Raw genomic sequence first — 20,759 nt, 5'->3', positions numbered from 1 at the left:
CACGGTCACCTTCTGCACAGGCTTTGAGCCAGCACTCATGAAGGTGGTCAGAAAAGAACATCAGAATAGAGACTGCAGGAGGGCAACCCAAATTCTGATGGTCTTCCAGTTTGCACTTATTCATACTCACTGAAAGGCAGGGTTTGCATGGAGGGTGGCATTTGAAATCTGGTGCTTACGCTGCCAGATAAGGGCAGAACTGTTAAAATGCTGCAGATGCAACACCAGAGAATTTAATACAAAATGATGGCCTCCCTTGCTGCTTCATGAACCATTCAGCAGGGAGCTAACTCCCTAAATTTTTATAATATGTTGCAAGACAACCCTACAGAAAATATATATCATATTTAATTCCAAAGCACATTTTCCACGACGGAGGAGTGAATTCCCTATCCTGTTTGATATCAGCTCTCTAAAGAGATGCAACTGCACAAACATAATTCATCTGTCATCATCTGTCTACAAAAATAAGAATTGCTTTCTGTCTTAAAACAAACAAAAAGCATACAAATTTAGTATCTATTTTGTACCAGTATGATCTGTCTAAATTATTTGATCTTTTATGAGTTGCGCAAGTTCCTCTGCATAAACCGCAAGCTTGTGAACATTCAGTAAATAGGGCAGTATTTCCATAAATAAATGTTCATCACTACATTCTGGTCAGCCGGATCACAACCTAAGATCCAAACCAAAAGCCTCCTGACGAGTTGCAAGAACCTGTTACTAGAGGATCTGATTCGACTCTGTGATCTGGTTCAGTTTCTTCTGGATCAAGCCAAGCTCAATTGCTTTGAATTTGGTCCAGACTGGGGTCAGTCCCTCCTGCACCTCCCAAACGATGGTATAAGGGAGAACCTCTCAGACTGCTGTACCTCCCTTGATAACATGTATTACACAGAGGATCTCAGACTGCTCAAGTCTCTGCATTACAGTGGTGATTGTAATGTGTAAAGAACTGTGATCTGTATGGAAATTACATTAGTGTATTAAAAAATCCAACCAGAAAACACTTAGCAATGTGTTTTCATGTTTAAAACATTTCACTGATGTGGGTTACATCTTTCAACATGCCCTGGAGCCAGACAGAAATTGGGAATTCAGCAAAATCAGTGTACACTGCGCTGCTAGACTGCTAGGAAAATCCTCAATGCCTGCATTTGGTCATCATTGATCTGGAATCTCCATGTTCTGGACCATGAGGCATGCTCCCTGCTTTCTTCTCTTGAGATGACGTATGACTTGTGGCCCAGCTGAAAAAGGAGCTGAGCAGTGCTCTTCATGAGGATCTGAAGTGACTCATCGTTCCAAAAATGCCAGTCCCACCTCTTCCTCTGAAGAGGCTGGAGAGGAAACAGCACTTTGCAGGCTGTTAATCTCCTGAGTAGGAGCAAAGAGGGGACAGCCAATCTCAAATGTGACAGTAGGTGTGGGGTTCAGTGGTTAAACCTGTGTCCAGCACATTTGAGATTCTCTGGGGTACGCAAGACACGCATCTGAGGCTGGCAGACATGACGCAGGACCTAGCGAAGACCTTCTGGAGAACCAGCCGAATGCCAGAAATCTACCCCATGGCTTCTAAAATAACATCATACCCATCCACTTAGTACCTGAATAGTGCTCTGCATTGTGGTAAACAATAATCTTTAATAGCAACTGGGACATTTTGTGGCTGTTGAAGACAAGTGATGTGATGCTGTTCATTCATAGCTTTACTGCCAATGCTGGGACACTTCCAAAATGGCAAAAGAACACCCGGAGGCAGAATTCTGTAAGGTGTCCTCATTTGCCAGCCCACTGACACCAAGAAGTGCCTCAGCCTGCCCCCCTTCCACACCAGACCCCATGGAAATGCAGATGTCAGTCCCAGAGGGGACCTGCAGCATCTCCCAAGATGCTCTGTATGTGTGAGTGAAGATCCAGGACCCCAGGGCTGAGCTGAGGCTTGCCAAAAAAAAGGTCATGCCGCCTGCAGCCAGAGTAGGTGAGTGCTGGGCTGGATCGCTGTGCTGCCCAGCCCCACTGCCACAGACACCCAGGAGCCCCCCAGCGTTGCCTCTGCTGCTGGCCCAGAGCACAACAGGGAGACAGCAACCAAAACGCTTTTAAAAGGTGAAGGGGATACAGGTGCTGTCCCAGACACACTGTTTGCTCCCTGAGATCAGCCTACATCCACCTTTATGTGACGCTTCCAGCTGGGGCTTTACAACCTCCAGGCCACCTCCTGCACGTTAAGTAAGCACCATTGCAAGACAGGCAATGCATAAGCAGCTCTGTTCTGGCTAAGTGAAAACAAAAAGGTGTTTTTAGCACCCTGGGGCTTACTTGTAGAGGCCAGTGTCTCCCATGGGAAGTCTCACAGCTTGACTGCTCTAAACCGGTCCAACCTCCCAGCCCCACCACATCCCGAGAAAGCCTTTTCCTGGAGGTAACGCAGTGCGACCGTCAGATGAGCTCAGTGCTCAGCCTCTCCTGGGAAGAAGCTGTCAATTGCTCCAAAGTATGAAGAGAGGCTTTTGCAAAGTGGATTACTGTCCACTAGGGACACAAAACACATTTCCTTCCTCCCCATCCCCTTGCTATTGCATGCCGAATTGCAGCCAGCGTAGCTGATGCTTTAAACTGCAGCTCTTACCTGCAAAGCTTCCAGAAACCTGAAAGAGCCAAGCCTGCGGCCACGGGGAACCAGACAGAAAGTGGCATTGTGCAGCATTTCACGGTAATCATACCTAATGAGAACAGAGGAGAAAAGAGAAAATTCAATTAGTGGTGAGTCCTAGAGTAACCAGGCGTGAAAATGCAAACAGCTGTTGAGACACATCTGGCTAAAATCACCTCTGACCAAGACCCCTCACCATCAGGTTACCCAGCTCCCCCTGGGCACGTGTCAGCCACCTCCCCAGCTGCTTTTTGTTCATCTTCAGGAGCAACCACTACAGGAGAGAGCTGGGGAGAACGGTAACAAACTGGGAAGGAAGGAAATAATTTTGCCTTTGCAATAATCAGCCACTTCTATATCAAGAGGCATGCATGAGTTCTAACAACAAACTTAGATTGCAATATTTTGATACCCAAAGCATTGTTGCAGCACTTCTGTGACCCCGATTTTTATCCAGATTCAAAGTCATGCACAACTGCGCTCATTTCTGTGCAAGAGGTTTGTACAAAACAAAAAATATCCAAACTATGCCAAATAAATCTTCCCTACTCAAGCACGCACTGAAAAAGGGACAGGATGGAGGGTTACAATGGCTCCTGTGGTGGTTATTGTCAAACGTGGTGAGAGGGATAAAGTGCCAAATTTTGGCCATCAACGACAGAGCTGCAATGACCCCTGCTCCTCTGAATTAAAACTTATAGACACTCCTGGTTTTTTTTTTTTTTGTTTGTTTTTTCCAATTCCATCAATCACCTCAAACTCATTCACCAAAACCACGCACCAAATCCTAACAGCTTCCAGCCTGCTATTAGCTAATTGTACTTCTGGCATTCCCGTGGAAATGCCAACAGCACCGACCTCATCTGAGACAAAAGGATCCGGATTAAATACCCTCTGTTCTCCAGTGTCCTGAACCCTGCAGACAGATGTTAATTTCGACAGTAACTTGTGACGCTGAAAATTTCTAACACTAATAATCTAATTTAACTGTAGACTGCAGGCAGAGCAATTTTTTTTTGTAAGCATATATATGTATATCTATGCAATTATATTTTCTATATAAAAAAGTCCGGATCTATGCTTGTATTCTCACACAGGCCAGACAGATGGGAGTAAGCCAATTTTCAATTATAAGCTCTGTCTTTAGGAAGAGACATCTTGCAAAGGCCCATTTGCTTAAACAAGCGTGTATAGCTAATTTGCACAAGAAAAGGTCACTGTGAATGGATTAAGATTATCTCCACTGAGAGTAAAATAAAACCCCTCGTTGCATTAATTAAAAGTACAAAACAGACTTCAAAGTACATTTTTTCTTAAATCGTTATCTCAACTTTGGTTAAAATACATATATACATATTCTATCTGAGCGGCAGCAATTCCTTTTTCTCCATGTGGGCTATGGATTGGCAGCCATGTCCCAGCCCAGCAGCCAGCAGTGACACAGCACACGAGGGAAAATATTAGGGAACTGGAACATCAAAAAAATAAAATGTTACTGTTTTTAAGCATTCATTTTTTACAAACTGAGAGGTCTGAGGCTCATCACTCTCACTGTATATTGTACAACAGAAAATGTTAATAAATACCAAAAATAGAATACCCTGTAGGGCGAGAATATACCAGTCAGAAGTCCCCCATCATTAGCTAGCTAAAAATGGAAAATCCTGTTAATATCCCGGAATTCAACAATATCCACAAAATGTTGATGGCAGAACCAGAACACAAAGAAAAGGAGAGAGTGAGGCCAAACGCAAGTGACTTCTCCACATGCCACTGATGTCTTATGTCGAGTACCTTTTCTTTCACATCTAATTTGCTAATATTAGGATAGATATATAATGGGGGGGGGGGGGGGGAAAGGATTTTGTTGACCATTTCCCACCTGGAAACCAGTTAGCATCTTGCTCCCATTTGTGCATTTTAAAGCCTAACGTGTGATGTATTGCTGCGCTCTGGAATAGCACAGTTCATGGTCATCAAGCAATTTATCTACATCATATGTACACAGAGAGCCTCATCCTAACCTTGATGTATGGGCACAAAATTTCCACTCACGCCAGGGAGAGCCCGCAGACACAACATGAGCAGACCCAGAGTAAAGCAATATCCATTGAGAGCTGCTGCAGCACATGAATTTCACCAGAGATCCTTCTCATGAACAAATTTCTCTGCTATTTAAACCCACGTGTTATAAGGTGACTTGAGACGACTTTCGAGCGCGGTGCTAACGGACTGGTTTACAGTCTAATCCTCCACAGTGACCATTGCAGGATCAAGCATCTATTTGAAATACTTAAACACAAGGTACTAATTTTACTCCAGTAGCGTGTGAGTAGCACACACAAAACAACGGAGGTTCCCTGCCTTAGCTTAAAGACAGAAGATACCCCTGAATACAAATTCGGAAACGCCTTTCACACAACACATATAGCCAGCAACAAATACATAAACATCTCTGTCAAGCTGCAAGCAGAGCTTTGTAATTTGAAGCATTGCTTGCAGAAGAAATCGTTTACATGTATCAAAAAGCACCTTAGAGTCAAGTTTGCAGCACAGACCATTTGATGTTTTCCTCAGACTGTCAGGCGGCATTTGGAGGAGACCTTGATCATAAAATCATCGCATGGTCAGTGAAGTTCCAGGCCACAGGCCACGGGGGAGACAGAAGGTGTCAGGGCAGCCCTCAGTTTCAGACTCCTTCCCATTCAGCCCTGTAGGAACCACGCATGCAGCAAAAGGTTTGATTTTTGCTGGTGTTTTGTTGGGGAGGGGAAATTCCTTACGTATGATCGGCATATTTTCCGCATAGGAGGCATACACATCTAAAAGCACCTCTCCGCTTAACTTTGACTTGAAAAGCTTTCAGAGAAGTCAGAGAGAGAATCTGCATGATCACAGATAGGTATCTCAGTTAAATCTTTATTGGACTTGAAATTTCTCCTTCGCTTCTCCAGAAGAGAAATCAGAGCTGGCACCGACATCCAGGAACACCCTCCCAGCTACAGCAGGACACTTGCACATTAAGGGCTGACCTGGGATCTGTTGCGAAGACCATTTCCCACCATCTCCATTGACTAATCTCACCAAGACCACAGGGAGGCAACAAAATATTACAACCCTGCTTGCAACTGGCGGAGAGGCCTTAAGTTACAGAGGAAATAGTCAAGAGTTGAGAAGAGGTTCTTCCAGAGACTCATCTTCTACTTCTCCCCTGGCAATGGGGTTGTATCTGTTTTCAGAACTACTTATTTCCATCAGCCAGTACTGAGGGTGGCAGGGAGATTTGTTATGATCTTCCAGCCTGCATCGCTGTGGTTTCTGCAAACCAGGAGCTGCCAGCCTGTGGGGACGGCTCTGCTTTACCTGTTTTACCTACCCAGCCGCTCTGGCTTTACCCAGCTATGGAGATCTTTCAGGCTCTGCTTGCAGCCGAGGAATCGGAGCAACGACCGGCACCACAGGGCATTGTATGGGTGGCTGGCCGGGCACTTCGTCCTTACTTGTGCCACTTTGGTGTCACATTCCTTCTGGCACTTTCCTTGACTTTGGCAGTTGATCTTCCCGAGCATTTACTGTAGGAAAGCTTTGTGAGGAGTCCTCTGCTTTGCTTGGAGGGTTTTTTTTTTCCAGAAAGTTCCTTAGAAGCTGCCGGGGAGTCGGGGCTGGGGGCATGTGCTTATTGCTCATACTCCTGTGTTCCTGCCTTCTGCACACTCACACGGAGGTAACATTCTACTGCCAGTTTTAGGGTCCGCTTGGCCTGGGCCTCAGCTGCATCATTCAAACATGTTAAAATCCAAGATGCATATGCCTTTAATATGACAGTTGGGGTTTTATAACTAAAATAGTTACAGATTTAACCCAAAGCTCACGTCCCTTTGTAAGGATCAGAAGTTTGTTTTATTAACTTTCAGGCTTCCTTCCATTACGATTAAGTGCACCATGTTCACAGCTAATAGTTTTTTAGGCAGCATAAACAAATAGCTCTATTTCTAATTAATTCTAATTTATTCACACTTTAATTGAAATATCCCCTCCCTGCTACCGCCCATAGCTGAGAAAACATGTTCGGCCCCATGTATCACGCAGGTGTAAACACCGCAACGCCGTGTGGGCAATTATCCGAAGGAGAGACGCTGCTCGGCCAAATGCTCTTACCATTTTAACTTCTTGATCCAACACATTGCTTCTGTCTTTCCCCATCCCCTCCTCTCTTTTTGTTTTCTTTCCTTCTGATGTGCCGACCTTGTCAATCAGTGTGTGGATTAAAGGGCTGCTTGGGATTCCTGGTTCACCATTATCCCAAGGAGCCGGGGCAGGCTGCAGAGGCTCTGCAGTGACTAATCAGCCATGCCATACATTCCTTCTTACAGCTTAAGCATTTCCCCATGTCACTACACTTAAGAGATTATAAACTACCCTGGGAAACATTTTCACTACCAACTTCAATATAAACTTTTTTTTTCCAAAGCCACATCACCATCACTACTGACTGAACAGAGGTCTAAAAGGACACCAGGCTGTTTAGACCAGCAGATATGTCCAGCTACCCAGCTGTAATAACTATCACACTTTATCCAGCTATATGTCACCTGTCACGTAGGAATCACAAAGCAGTGTACATATTTTCTTATCTAATCGTCTAAACACTGATATGGGATACCATCACCATCCCTGTTCCACAGAATGAAACCTGAGATACAGATGCCTGTTGGCTTCTCCAGCAGCTGGACAGACCTTGGCAATGCTAACCCCAGCGTCCTCACCTGCCTCCCTCCTCTCTGGTGATGCTCACCGAAAATTATCACCATAATGACTATCAAAATTCAGATGGAAATACAGGAGCAGAACCCAAACCAAATACAATGGGCTTAACTCAAACCACATACTATGGGCTTAACGCAGCGGTACATATTTTAGCAGTGTCACACATAATCCATCTTCTGGAAGATGCTGGAGCTCATCTTTGGCAGGGAGCATCAGTGCATACCGCCGTAGGTGTCAGATGGGACTAGAGCTGGTTTTTTTCTTTCCTGAGCCAAAAATTGTGATGGCACTTAACCAACTATGTCCAGGGCTCCCTCTCTGAATCTGCAAGTCCATTAACACATGCTGCATCTTCCAAAAGTCTCTGCATCAGTTCAAGTGCTACAACAAAGACAGATATTAAACACCTACAACGCAAGACTAAATGGCAGTGTGTTTCCCAGTTTTCCAGCATACGAAGTTTCAGTTATTAACCAGTCGGCCAGTTTTCCATGTGTAAATGCTTAATGCAGATGGCTCTGAACTACTGTCTGGAGAAAAGAAACCCACTCTGTCACACAGAGCGCCTCGTCGCTTGGTTTCCATTAAGGTGTATTGACTTTTAAATAAACTGTCAAGTAAAACTTGGCATTGAAAATACCAAGTGAGTAACTGTCTTTGTAGAAAAGCTGACAGCTCAGCTGTGCATCAGATAGATGGCTGCCCAAGACTGAGCTCGAAAGGCTAACGCATCCTACTTGGAAGGGTGCCGTCGCCGTGAACTGCTTGCTTTCGGATTTACGGCTGCATGATGCTTTCGGGTGATATTAATGCTGGTTAACAGGCTACTGGCTGGCAGTTCATCTCCCTCGCTGCAACCGCTGGTTCTGGAATTAGAAAGTTTGGAGGTGCAAAAACATAATTGGAAAACTTTTTTTTTCCCCCTGCTTAAAGGGCTAATTGATTTCACAGGTGTTTAATTATCATTTGCTGTGAGATAATACCTTGTAGTGCCATAAAAAATGGATTTAATTTTCAAGTGCTTGCAAAACCATTGCCAAAGCCAAGTTAGAGCTAAAGCTAGATAATTATTCTATAAATCAAACACACTGCCTCCTTTCTTTGAAATTTTTAATACTTGGCTATAATGATATCTGACGACCTTGAAACTAACATAAAAAGGATTTTCTTGCCAAGTGCTGAAAGGCAGCCATTGGAGTATTTCTTTCAGGCTGGTTCATTACTGCAGCCGCCGTGCTGCCCGGGCTGCAGGGCTCCAAGGGACGCTGCGGCCCAAGTCCAGCCGCACCGTGTGTGAACAGCCATCTCGGCACACAGATACTGGCCAAGTGCAGGTACGAGCACGAGCCCAATGTGAAAATGCTGCTAAATTAATGAAAATCCCGCATGATTCTTCTAGGCCTGTCAATGGCAATTAAACTTGGCAAACATTCAGCAACTCAAGGTACAACTGTTTTCTCCTTTCCATGCCAGCACCTTCTTTTACTTCAGAAGGCTGGATTAACAAAGCAAAACAGAGTAGAGTTTTCACTTTAATGTACTACTAAAGGAACTTTGTAACAGTTAAGATGGACAGTAACCATTGAAATGTAAATCATCTTTAGAGTCTTTGGTGGCATCGGGGTTGGATTCAGTTCACTTTGATATTATGCACAGATACACAAGCCACTAAAGTCAATGCACATTCTAACGAATAAAAATGCTCTAATGATTTTTGTCTAAATATTTACACAGAATGCCCTGTAAATCTATACGGTCCATGCAAAGCATACACAACATTTGGTCTGCCAAACACTCTCCAACTGGCTCCCAGCGTGGCGGTTACACCCCCTAGAACAAGTAGTCTTACACAGCAGCAAATGTGGTCTCGCCAACATCATTTGATGTTTAAAGATAACAAGTGTGCCAGAGAGGGCTGGTAAGTAGCGTGTTGGAGGCAATCCTTGCCGAGGTGCCTCTCCAGGCAGCGTTACACCCTAGTTACCAGCAACCTGCTAATAGCATCGTGTAGCGCTTCTTCTAAAACCAAACGCCGGCTCCCGGGCTTTGAAGTCCTCCAAGAGCGCCTGTTTCACAGCAGCACCTCGCTGTGCTGGCACCAAGAAAACTCGCAACACGCCTGAATAAGAAAAGTCCACCAGGAAGCAAAAACACCTCCTGTTTGTATCTTCTGAGAAATGTAAACATAGCACCACCTATTGCATATTTAATACCCTCTAGGTCAGCGGGAAAGCACTGAGGATGCTGATGCTCGCAGGTGAGGATGCACGCACAGACAGGAACACACACACACGCACAGAGCCACAGCGTAAGATTTTACATGGACCCACCTCCACCACCGTCTCCTCTGAAATGACATAAACGTATATGAATTGTCTTTGCCTGAAATGTGCCCGTCTTGGCACTTACTGCCCATCAAGCTGCTAGACCCTTACAAGGTAAAAATAAGACCGACCTGTTAAGATGATCCAGTGCTTCAGGCAGGCTATTTCTAACAGGATTCTTCTAACAATAAATTATGGCAACACTTTCCATCATTATGGTACCTCTACCTTGCCATTTTCTGAAGATCACAAACTCCTTTCTGAATATTTTAACATAAAGAACCTCAGCCTGCCAGCGGGAGAACAAAGCAGCTTCTCCATTTCACTGATGGGAAAACGGCCACGCAGCCTGAACCTGGGCTTCATTTACTCAGCCCTGTTCCCCAGTACTCTGCACTGAAAAATGCAGGAGTAAGTTGAAAGTAATATCTAACTCTTGACAGTGGGCTTTGGCATTTCAACTGAGAACTAATATCCTGGGCTGCATGAAAAGGCGCGTGGCCAGCAGGTGGAGGGAGGTGATTGTGCCCCTCTGCTCCACTCTGGTGAGACCCCACCTGGAGTCCTGTGTCCAGCGCTGGAGCTCTCAGCACAGGACAGACATGGACCTGTTGGAGAGGGGCCAGAGGAGCCACAGAAATGGTCAGAGGGCTGAACAGCTCTGCTGTGAGGACAGGCTGAGAGAGTTGGGGCTGTTCAGCCTGGAGAAGAGAAGGCTCCAGGGAGACCTTACTGTGGCCTTTCAGCACTTAAAAGGAGCCTGTGAGAAAGATGGGGACAGACTTCTTAGCAGGGCCTGTTATAATAGGGCAAGGGGTAATGATTTTAATCCTAAAGAGCGGAGATCTAGGTCGGACATAAGGAATGATTTTTCACCATGAGAGTGGTGAGGCACTGGAACGGGTCACCCAGAGGAGCTGTGGATGCCCCATCCCTTGAGAGTGTTCCAGGCCAGGCTGGATGGGGCTTTGAGCAACCTGGTCTAGTGGAAAGTGTCCCTGCCTGTGGCAGGGAGGTTGGACTAGATGATCTTTAAAGATTCCTCCCAACCCATTCTGTGGGTCTATGATTCTGATTTTTAAAATTGGGGATATTACATTCTGTCCTTCACAGAATGACTTTGTTTGGACCTTAGCCTTCTCCTAGTAGTGAAGCAGTGTCAAACACTTGTCTTAAATAGCCTCATCTGGTCCCGTTAAACAACCTCACATGCTATGACAGCCCAGCTGTGAACATCTTTGGGATAATTTCCCACTGCAAAGCCAGTTTTCTTATTGATATATTCTCTAGCTTAAAAAAAAACCAAAAAACCAAAAAACCACAAACACAAAAAAACCACTACTGGAATTTCAGTTATTAAAGCATCAGTTTGGATTAAAGACCCAAACAAAGAAAAATCCATACTGCGTTTTCTGAACAAAGAAACAAATTCTAGCTCATCTGCCACCCATTCTAATTTTGAGATTACAGGACATACTTGAAAGCCTCAGAGTGAGGAGAAAGAAAATACTTATTGTGAGATCTCTCACCTGTCAGCACCTGCCAGCTCTGAAGCTGATGATTCCCTCCTGCCTGTCAAAAAAAAGGCCTCCAAATCTTTCTTAATTATTTTTAAATAGCTCTTTATTGAAAACTTGAGGTTAAAAATGCTGATGAGGATCAGTTTTCTAGAGTTTCATGCTTCAGTATCTGGGGCTATTGAATGTTTTAACTAACCTAGAAAGATAAATAGTTGATTACAAGCCCTGGATGGCAAAATATGAATAAAAGCAGTGCTCTGCACCTGTTCATGCCACAGTCCAATAACTGGACACAGCAGAGTCCAGAGGACTCTGGCATAAAGAACATCATCTTCTCTATTAAGCTGCCTATAGGGCTGGGACTTCAGCAGGACAGTACAGAAAGTACAAATCCCTGAAGATCAAATTAGAAGGGGTTACCTTTTCTGTTCTTGTTTTGAATGTCTGGCTGAGTTCTTTACCAAACGATTTGGAATAGTCCTTATGAAGCTTATCATTTTCTATTCAGCTCCACAGATCTCCCCATTACGGCTATCGAGCGCCTAAGTGGCTTGCTGGCATCTTTAAAAGTTATAGTCCTCCAGACACAACATCTAAAGATGGAAAGCGAAGATGATGTGCAATACTGGCTCTAATTATGCAGGAGTTCGTTTCTATGAATGGCTGGATTTGTTTCCAAAAAAGAAAAGAGAGGGACTTTACACAAGAACTGCTGGCAGAGCCCCATGTTGTCTAGGCATGCTGACCCAAAACGTGACCATGCTTGGAGGAAAAATTAGTTCACAAAATCCATGGAACAGCTTTGAATGAAAAAGAGAAGTGATTTATTTTTACTCATAAGTCAGCTGCAGCTTAGTCCCCAGGAGTGGTAACACCACAACGTATCTAGATACTTCAATATTTTGGTTGTTTATTAGTTTTCATATTTGCCCTCATCTCAGGATCAGAAAGTGTTTTCTTTCTCCTTTCTATAAATGAGATAAAGCTACCTCACAAATAAAGGTAGGACACAAAATAGGAAAAAACAAATTAAAAAGAACCTAATTCTCTGTATTTTGATTTTGTAGCACTGAACTTTGTTACAGTGCAGGGTGGGTTTCCAGCAGTGCAAGAGTATAAACTGTGGAAGGGCAGGAAACTGCATTTTTTTTCCCTATTGCAGTCAACAGTGAGCATTAAAATAACTTTTGTTCTCTAGGAGCAAAAAGGACACAGCAGGAAGAAATATAAAAATGCATCGATAATTCTTTTGCAGTGTTATCTCCCATTCCTGTCCTCAGTTTTGTTAACATAAAGCTAAATCAGGCCACCCCACGTGCACTTTGAGAACTAGGACTGTGCTTCATGGAGCAGCCAGGTAAAACAGGGTCTGTCACTCTGCAGATCTGCTCCTTCTCTGTGCTCACTCACTTTTGCCAACCACAGTAAAATCAAAGTTTTCTATTGTTTGGTCTTCTCAATAAAAAATGCTCCTCTGCATCAACAAGTCCCTTTTGGAGCCAGAATCTCCTCTCCTGAGCCAGAGGAAAACACGAGCTGCACGCCATTGAGTGTAAATTTGAAATTGCAGCTGGCTTTTGTTAGGTGTTTTTTACCTTTTATAGGGTTGTTTAGGTGACTCCAGTGGTCTTTGGTTGATGTTACACCAGATCAGGGTGACTATATTCCATTCAGTAGGGCTGGAGACTCCTACTAACTTGCAAGAAGACAAGGAGTAATGCTTTCAAACAGAAAGAGGGCAGGTTTAGATTGGATATAAGACATTTTTTGCGTTCAGGGTGGCGAGAGACTGCAACAGGTTGCCCAGAGAAGCTGTGGATGCCCCATCATTGGAAGTGTTCAAGATCAGGTTGGCTGGGGCTTTGAGCAACCTGGTCTTTTGAAAGATGTCCTTGTCCACTGCAGCAGCGCTGGACTAGATGAAATGTGAAGATCCCTTCCAATCAAACCTTTCTATGGTTCTACGACTGCCCATGGTGGCACATGGAACTTTTAGGTCCCAGTCTGAACATGCCAAATTGCTGCCTAAAAAGCCCTGCAAACATGCTTGCATCCATGCATACGTATATGTGCACACTTCTGCACTATTTACAAAGGACTTCCATCTGGAAACCACTGATGCATGTGCATTTCCTTTTTCTCTTGCCTGACCATGCCCTGACACACACAGAACTTCACATATGATTTTCTAAAATTACTTTTTCAAAATATCAAGGCCCATTTTGAGAACCAAGTTAGAGGAATAAGCAACCAAAGCAAATTGAAAACCTCGTTTTGAAGAAGAGCTCTTCTTGAGCATGCAAAGCGAGGCTTTTGAAAACCAGTCTGCAAATGTAAGTGCCAAATGCTATCTAAACCAAACCCTATCACAATTCTGAGTGCTGCTTTTCATTTTCCTCCTCATAGTCCCAGGGAAACCACATACCTGCTGATGGTGAACGCCTGACTGCTCGCAGCTGTAGCCCTAACGCATCACCGCAGCGTCAGGCATCTGAGCTATGTCGGGACCAGTCCTAAGAGATGCAGATGGTATTTCTCAGTCCCTATCGACACCCATTCCCGCTCCCAGCACCGCACACAATCATCTGCTTTGCTTTTTTAGCATTCCTGCCCCGCTGGGCAACGTCTGCCTGAACGTGCTACGTCTGGTTGCAAGCTAATACATTATTTACACAAACTATTCAGGCATAGCAGCAAGGATATAAAACATTTATTAACAAAGGGACCAGTTTGTCATTTTAAAATAATTATGTTTCTTTAAAGAAATCAACAAATCCAGTTGTCTCAGAATTATTTATTAGGTTGCGCAGGCTTGAAAGGGCTCTCTCTTTTGGAGGGAGGAGCCTCCACTCCACATAAAGCTTTAACCATGAACAATTTTATACCTCAGCAAGGAAATCTCAAGCTTACAGGTTTAACAGCCAGAACGCTAACGAGAAGCACAGGTCAGGTTAGGTGTGTGGTGGCACTTCAGCCTGTGATCTGCTAGACACTGAAAAACCTTGAGTGAGCTGTGGGGTTGTGTTGGAGCGAATAAAGGACTCAGCATTCCGATTCAATGTGAATTGCGCAAAGCCATTTATTACTGAAACAAGCCTCCTTATATATGCAGTTATTTCCTGATCACGCGTCCACGCTCCAAGCGTGCATTACTTGATTGGATATCATCTACGTTCACGAGCTGTCCACGTGCCTGAGTCTCACTGCCAATAGGTCTGTTGATTTACATCATATTGCTCCCTTGTTGTTGCAGAATTGTTTTACTCCCACAGCAGGTCCTGCTTGCAGCTTTCCAAGGTGGCCCTGAAATTCCTTTGGGCCTGGCTAGTTCAATAACAAATCTCCATCTAATAGAAACCCATCCATAGGGTTGCAGGGCAGGGAACTCCCAGGTGTATCTGCAATTCTCCTCCGCTATCAATACCTGGAGCACACCTACACCACACTTACACCTGGGAGCAGCTCTACCAGCCCCAGCCCTGCAGCATCCAACCAGGAATCTCCTCCAGCCCTGCTGGGAAGTGTGCAGGGCCAGCATGGCCAAAAAGCCCTTCACTCTCTACCTGCTCCCTGCCTGGCACTGCCCTTTCATGCCTCCTCCAGAAGTCCAGACACAAGGACATATGGAAAGGGAAAGGCATCGGCATGCAAGTGCTCAGATCGGAGAGAGACCTGTGATCTGGTGTGCTTTGCAGATTGCCAAGGAAAACATGACCGTCCAGACAAAAGGGTTTACGAGAGGATGCCAGCACTGATCAGATTAGTCAAAGGAATAACAGCTCTTCGGCCAAGTGCTAACAGCCAACAGATGGAGGAGAATGATGTTGACTGTCAGACAGGCCATGCGATGATGCAGTACAGCATGCGACTGGACTGCTTTGCTTTTTTATACAGTTAATTTTGATATTAGTTTTACAATATTTAATTTTTTTTTTAACTTGCCAGTGATAAGCACAGAGCAGGTCCAAAGACATCTGTAAAGGAGGCTTCTGTATCATGGTAATTCAGCTTCTACCTCTTATAAACCACAACCACAGCACCCTGTGCTGGCGGGAGAACAGGTTGCACAGTTCCCAGCTGAGTCTGAGTTTTGTGTGCCGTGTCCCCAAGGGGTATAAATGAGACTGTGAGCTCTCTCTGCAAACTTCCGAGCAGCTGTTCTCCCGCAGCTCTCTCTCTCAGACTCCAGATGGGCTGTGATACAGGCATTTTCCTACAGCAGCACCTCAAATCACGCGTTAGACGTGTCAGCAATTTCTGCCGACGTCGAAGGCTAAAAAGGTGCAGACGTGGAGCAGGTTTCTTGGACCATCCTCATGCAGCACAAAAATCTTTTACATACTGTTTAAGAGACTATAAAACAGAGTAAACCAAAATCCTCTGTAACGCTTGGCATCTATCCAAGACTTTTTACCTTAGAAAGAAACAATTCTGTGAAGTATTAGAGGGTCACTGTGGAAAAGCAGCTCAAGGCTGTTACAGAAGAGTAAATGAATCCTTAGACACATCAACCATATTGTACACACAGAGGAGAAATGGTCCCTGTGTACGTGGAGTCAGTGAGGCAGACAGATACCAGAAAACATCCAGTGCTAATACCCCCACATTTTAGAAAGATTCTGAATGACTGAAGACAGAGAAAAGGGACAGAAAAGTTATTTAAGCAACTGTATAAATACCCTTCTGAGAGAGACTTAAAGACCTCAGCTTGTTCAGCTTATCAGAGAGAAGAGGAAGAAGTGGCTTGATTACAGCATATAAGTGGCTCTACAGGGAGAAAAAGAAAAGGAACCGAGAGTTCTTCAACCTGCTGAAAAAGGGCACAACAAGAATCAAGAGCTGGAAGTCAAAAGTGAAACAAACATCAACAGAAATCTGTACTAATGGCCTGGCACTGAAGGTATGTTAACTCCTGAACCAAGCTGCCATGGGAGACGGTGGCTCCTCCATTAAGTGATGCCTTCACACTGAGGTGAGTGCTCTGCTGGAGGACATGCTGTCACTCATCCCGGTTTAGTGGGCACGGCACAGGGTAAAGCAGGGGACACGGAATGGGCTGTGATGCGCTGGAGATCAGACGGAGTAATCTCCTGGTCCATCTGGCCTTCCGTTTCCTGTAAACGCTGCTGGTATCTGATGCTTTCTGATCATCCTCAGCACAAAATCACTACCTCCAGCATCCCATCATGCAAACCTCATCCAATTAGATTAGCACTGAAAGGCACAGGGACACGAAAAGGCGCAGTGTCTTCTGATAAGCAACCCATGGCACTACTGAAATCGCTTCACTGGAGTTACAATAAATTCTGTAAGAATAAACAATAACAGACTAAACTTGATAACAACCTTCAGGATTTTTGCTACTTCAGACCAACACATTCAACTTACTCAAAAATTATTTATCAGATGAACGGGACAGTTTGAAAGGCATCCACTGTTGTACAGAGATCAGTGTTACTTGTCTATAGAGAACAATTGGTTTCATTCCTATAAAACTTTTCGTAAGACTTTTCCACAAGGATGATCATCCTGATCACAGTACCAAGTGAAAAGGTTCACTCTTTGATTATCGTTTTGGTAAACTCAATAGAGGCATACCTAAATTTGCAGGGAAGGAGGAGGAAAAAAGCCCAAACCAAGAAATGATTATCCCTAGGTGGAAATTTTAAAATGATCTTTTTTAATGGATTACTGAAACCCACTGAGCAGATACTGGAAACGTGAATGGGTAACACTGGAAGCCTAGGGATTAGCAAAGCCATTACCACAATCGCATTTTCCTTGTGCGGAATATTTTGCTTTCTCCTCCCTCCACCTTTCAAAGGTTTATGATCTCTGTCTAGTAATGCACTAAGTTTTTCCATAAAATGTATCAAGTCGTCTATAATTTAGCTCGGAACATCAGTGTTTATTATCTTTTGCAGTGAGCAGTCCTGTTTAAAACTGGCTTCTCATCACAAATTAATATTCTGGTATGGGAGGTTTGCAGAAACGGAGAAAGAACAAGAAATAAATTTGAAGGCACCTCCTTGCCTGTTTTATCATCCCCCAGGTTAGCCTGTGTTCAGAGGGGAGGGCAGTCTGAGCGCTGCAGTCACACCTCACAAATACAGATTTTTGGTTTGTATCTTCCTCTGCTTTGGGTTTTCTCACACTGCTGAGTAAGCACATCCTTGGCAGGAGCCCGACCAGGTGAGGAGGCGCGTGGTTCGTGCCCGTCCCACACCTCGAGCCGGCTGCCGTACCCACAGGTGTCTCCCAGCCCCTCGCTCACAGCGTCTCCCACCCCGTGCCCTGCTTGGCCCGATGGGGTCAGCGACCTTTTCCATGGAGTTTTGAAAGGATAACGTAATTGCTGCCTCAGCAGATTCCCCAAGAAATTCATGAGAGAGCTTTCAGCTCCAGTTTCTTGAGGAATTTGGAAAAAATTAGGCCTTTAAAGTGACACATGACCTTACTGTCTGTCCCAGTGCTGCCACAAATGTCAAAAGCCTCAGCAAACACTGCTTGAATGAGAGATTTGACAAAAGCCCCATAGAGAAGTTATGGCAGATGATGTTAACCCATTACTCTGTGAATTTTATCGTAGCAGGTAATTTTTGTGTCTCTCCTCAACACTAAGACTCCTGACAAATGTGCAAATTCATTTTGCCCAAGGACACCAGCACACAGTTACTGCATCACTGTGCATTTAGATGAATGCTGCAGGGAAATGTCCATGTACATCCTCTGTAGCTGTTTATTTTCATCAGAGCTGCAAACCAGCAGTTTCTTAAGCTTGGGTCTTAACGCACCTACACTCTTACTCATTTGCAGGAACGCTAACTAATCTGCATGTGCTACAGGTGGAGGGAATGGCAGCTTTGGCTGGCCCATAGGCCATGTTGCTGCACAGCATCCCAGGTATGGTGATGCAGTGATGCTTCCACAGTAACACAAGCCAGATCCCACTAAAACCTGGTACCTGTCTCATCCAATTCAATTTCCAAGCATCAGAGAACTCGGTAACTCCTGGTGTGCAAGAGAAGAAGTAAGTGCCGAGGTCAGAGGGAGCAGGCTGAGGAGACAGCCAGGTGCTGCGTGGGAACAGGAGCTCTCTGCTTGCAAAGGGAGATCTGGGCTTGGGGTTAACAGGGATTGAAAGGCCAAGCGCCAGCAGAGACATACCCACGGGCTGGCTGGGACATGGCTGGCTCCCCAAAGGACAGGAAGGCAGCCTGAAGGTACGATCCTGCCGTGTGAGGCTCTTACCGCACACTGCTGAGCCACGCTGCCCTCGGGGCCGGCCCCACGCTCTCACTAATTAGTGCATCGAGGCCACCACAGCCAGGTTTGTGCACAGCCCTGTAAAATCTGTGCTCCCCTCCCGAAGGCACGTGGCTGCTGACAGCGGTCCTGGGCCAAGGACACGCTGTGTCCGTGTCCCCCCAGCTGCGTCGGTGCCTTTGGCAGGGGACAGGGTGCAGCAGCGGGCGGCCTCTGCCACCTCAGCCCCAGCCTCAGCCTCCGCAGGCTGAACAATCTGGGTGTAGTTTTCACACGTTGACAGCAACGGGGCTTTTACTTTGCGCCGTCTGCTGCTTAGAAAAACACACCAAGGTCAAAGAAAGAACATGACTCGAAGGGTCTTCCCAGCAGCGTCGGGGTCTGGGTGCCTAACGGAGGTTACACCAGCAGGAAAAGCTCTCCTGCCTCTGACGTCTGTATCATGACCCTGAACAGCCAGTACTGGGTGAGTTTTGTGCTTTGCCCGAGGACTGTGTGTAAAATGATCGATGACGCATGCAAATGGGCTCTTGTTTGTCTTACTGTACACTGCAAATATTGCTTTTAACAACGAGGTTTTTGCCAAATGGTTCTGAACGCACCCAAACCGGAATCCCAGAGATAAAACTGCAAAAGCACGGTAAGTAATGTGATCACGGGCTGTCTTCCAAGAGGGACTGATCAAGGTCTTCTTATTTGGGCTTAGCCTGCAGGACTGTGTCGGCAGAGGTGAAAAATAGATGCAAGCAACATCACCTACCCACCTCTGCCGCTCTTGGGATCAGCCCGGATTGCAGGGAGCTCTTACACTGCTTTTAAGCTGAAAATCCTTTCCTACTCAGCTTCTGGAGCAATTCTAATCCTTAAAATTTGAATTCCCTCAATTTCCAAACAAGATTTAATCAGAGCTTGTTTCTGAAGGCGTCTAAGTTAATAACAAATATGGAAGTGCAGGTTTGGGTAGCAGAATCTCTACTTACTTTTACCAATCAGTGAAAGTAAACTGGTTGTTTCTATATCATTGCAGCATGCCCCCAAATTGAGCAAAACTGAGTTCACGCCTCTCTGAAAACGAGGTGTGAAAGGCTTGTAAGAGGAAGGTGAGTGAGCTGTTCCCCATCTGAGCCCTCTCCTGAGGTCAGGTGGATGATGTTGGCCAGATTCTGCTCTCAGTTACTCTGGTGTGAATCTCAGTGGAGTTGCTCTGGATTTACACCGACGTAGCTGAGAGAAAAACCTGCCCTATCAGTTTTTCCTTCATCGGTGACCATTCTTCTAAACCTTGGGCTTCATCTTAGATCTGCTTCTTCTGTCGAGTTGCCTGACTTCACCACGACGCCAGCTGGCACCTCGCTGCTGATCTGCCAGGGCTTACTTACCTCAGAGGATTTCCAGACGGATACTTTTAGTTGTCAGGGAAAAAAAGCAGCTCAAGAGGTACCTCGCCTATTCTGAGCGCAGCAATTCAGCCAACAGGTCCAAACGGCTCTGCCCATGTCCCGGGAAAAAAATCAGCAGCACCACGAAAATTGGAGTTGAGTGTTGTGCATTTAAAGCTGAGTGTTTTTTAATCTTTGGCACCCGTGAAAGGCTGTTTTTCACAAAACTGAGTGATAAAACCCTACAAGAAACACTCATCCCCAAACTATCTGTGTGGCTTTTGCACACATCTGTTTCTCTCCTGTCCTCAAGAGATGTCTAAAATCTAATTAACCAATTAATTTGCAAATATATTCTAATTTATTCAAGGCAGATTTTCTTAGTGTTAAATTATCTGACAGTGAACCATACGCTGTACACAGGAACAGGACTTCATTAAAATACCAAAGGTTACACAAATGGAATAAAAATTATATTTGTACTACAGTCAGCACATACTTATATCCCCTAATGAGAAAATGTGTTTGTATTTTCCCATTTCTAATTTGTTTTTGCATGTTTGGTGTAAACCTGTGGTTTGCAACACCAAACTACTACACCTAGTGTGGAAACATGAACACTCTGAGTTTTCCAAATCCATTTAACTTGCAACAGAAATCAAATATACAAATGATCCACCATCAGCACTGGTAAAAATCTTCTCTCAGCCCAAGTGATGCCACAGCTCACCTGGTATTGAGAATTACATCCGTGTCCCCGGCCAGCCCTGCTCCTCCTGCCTCCCCCTGCAGTTAGCACCATTTACTGGGAAATCTCAAGTTCTAATTGATGGCATTCAGGAAAAAT

At 44.9% G+C, this 20,759-nt stretch overlaps 1 protein-coding gene across 1 annotated transcript in view; it reads right to left on the bottom strand.

The window, feature by feature from the left end:
- Window positions 1–20,759, bottom strand: part of EXT1 (exostosin glycosyltransferase 1) — a gene marked incomplete at its 5' end in the record, with an annotated part of 177,334 nt that overhangs the window by 21,289 nt on the left and 135,286 nt on the right. Inside the window, one exon of the mRNA XM_080339571.1 lies at window positions 2,633–2,726. Within this exon, the coding sequence (XP_080195697.1) occupies window positions 2,633–2,726 (94 nt within the window). The remainder of the gene's footprint in view (window positions 1–2,632; window positions 2,727–20,759) is intronic.

Source organism: Nesoenas mayeri (assembly GCF_963082525.1).
Source record: "Nesoenas mayeri genome assembly, chromosome: 2".
In the NCBI taxonomy this organism is placed as follows: domain Eukaryota; kingdom Metazoa; phylum Chordata; class Aves; order Columbiformes; family Columbidae; genus Nesoenas; species Nesoenas mayeri.
This window is presented reverse-complemented; position numbering and strand designations above follow the sequence as displayed.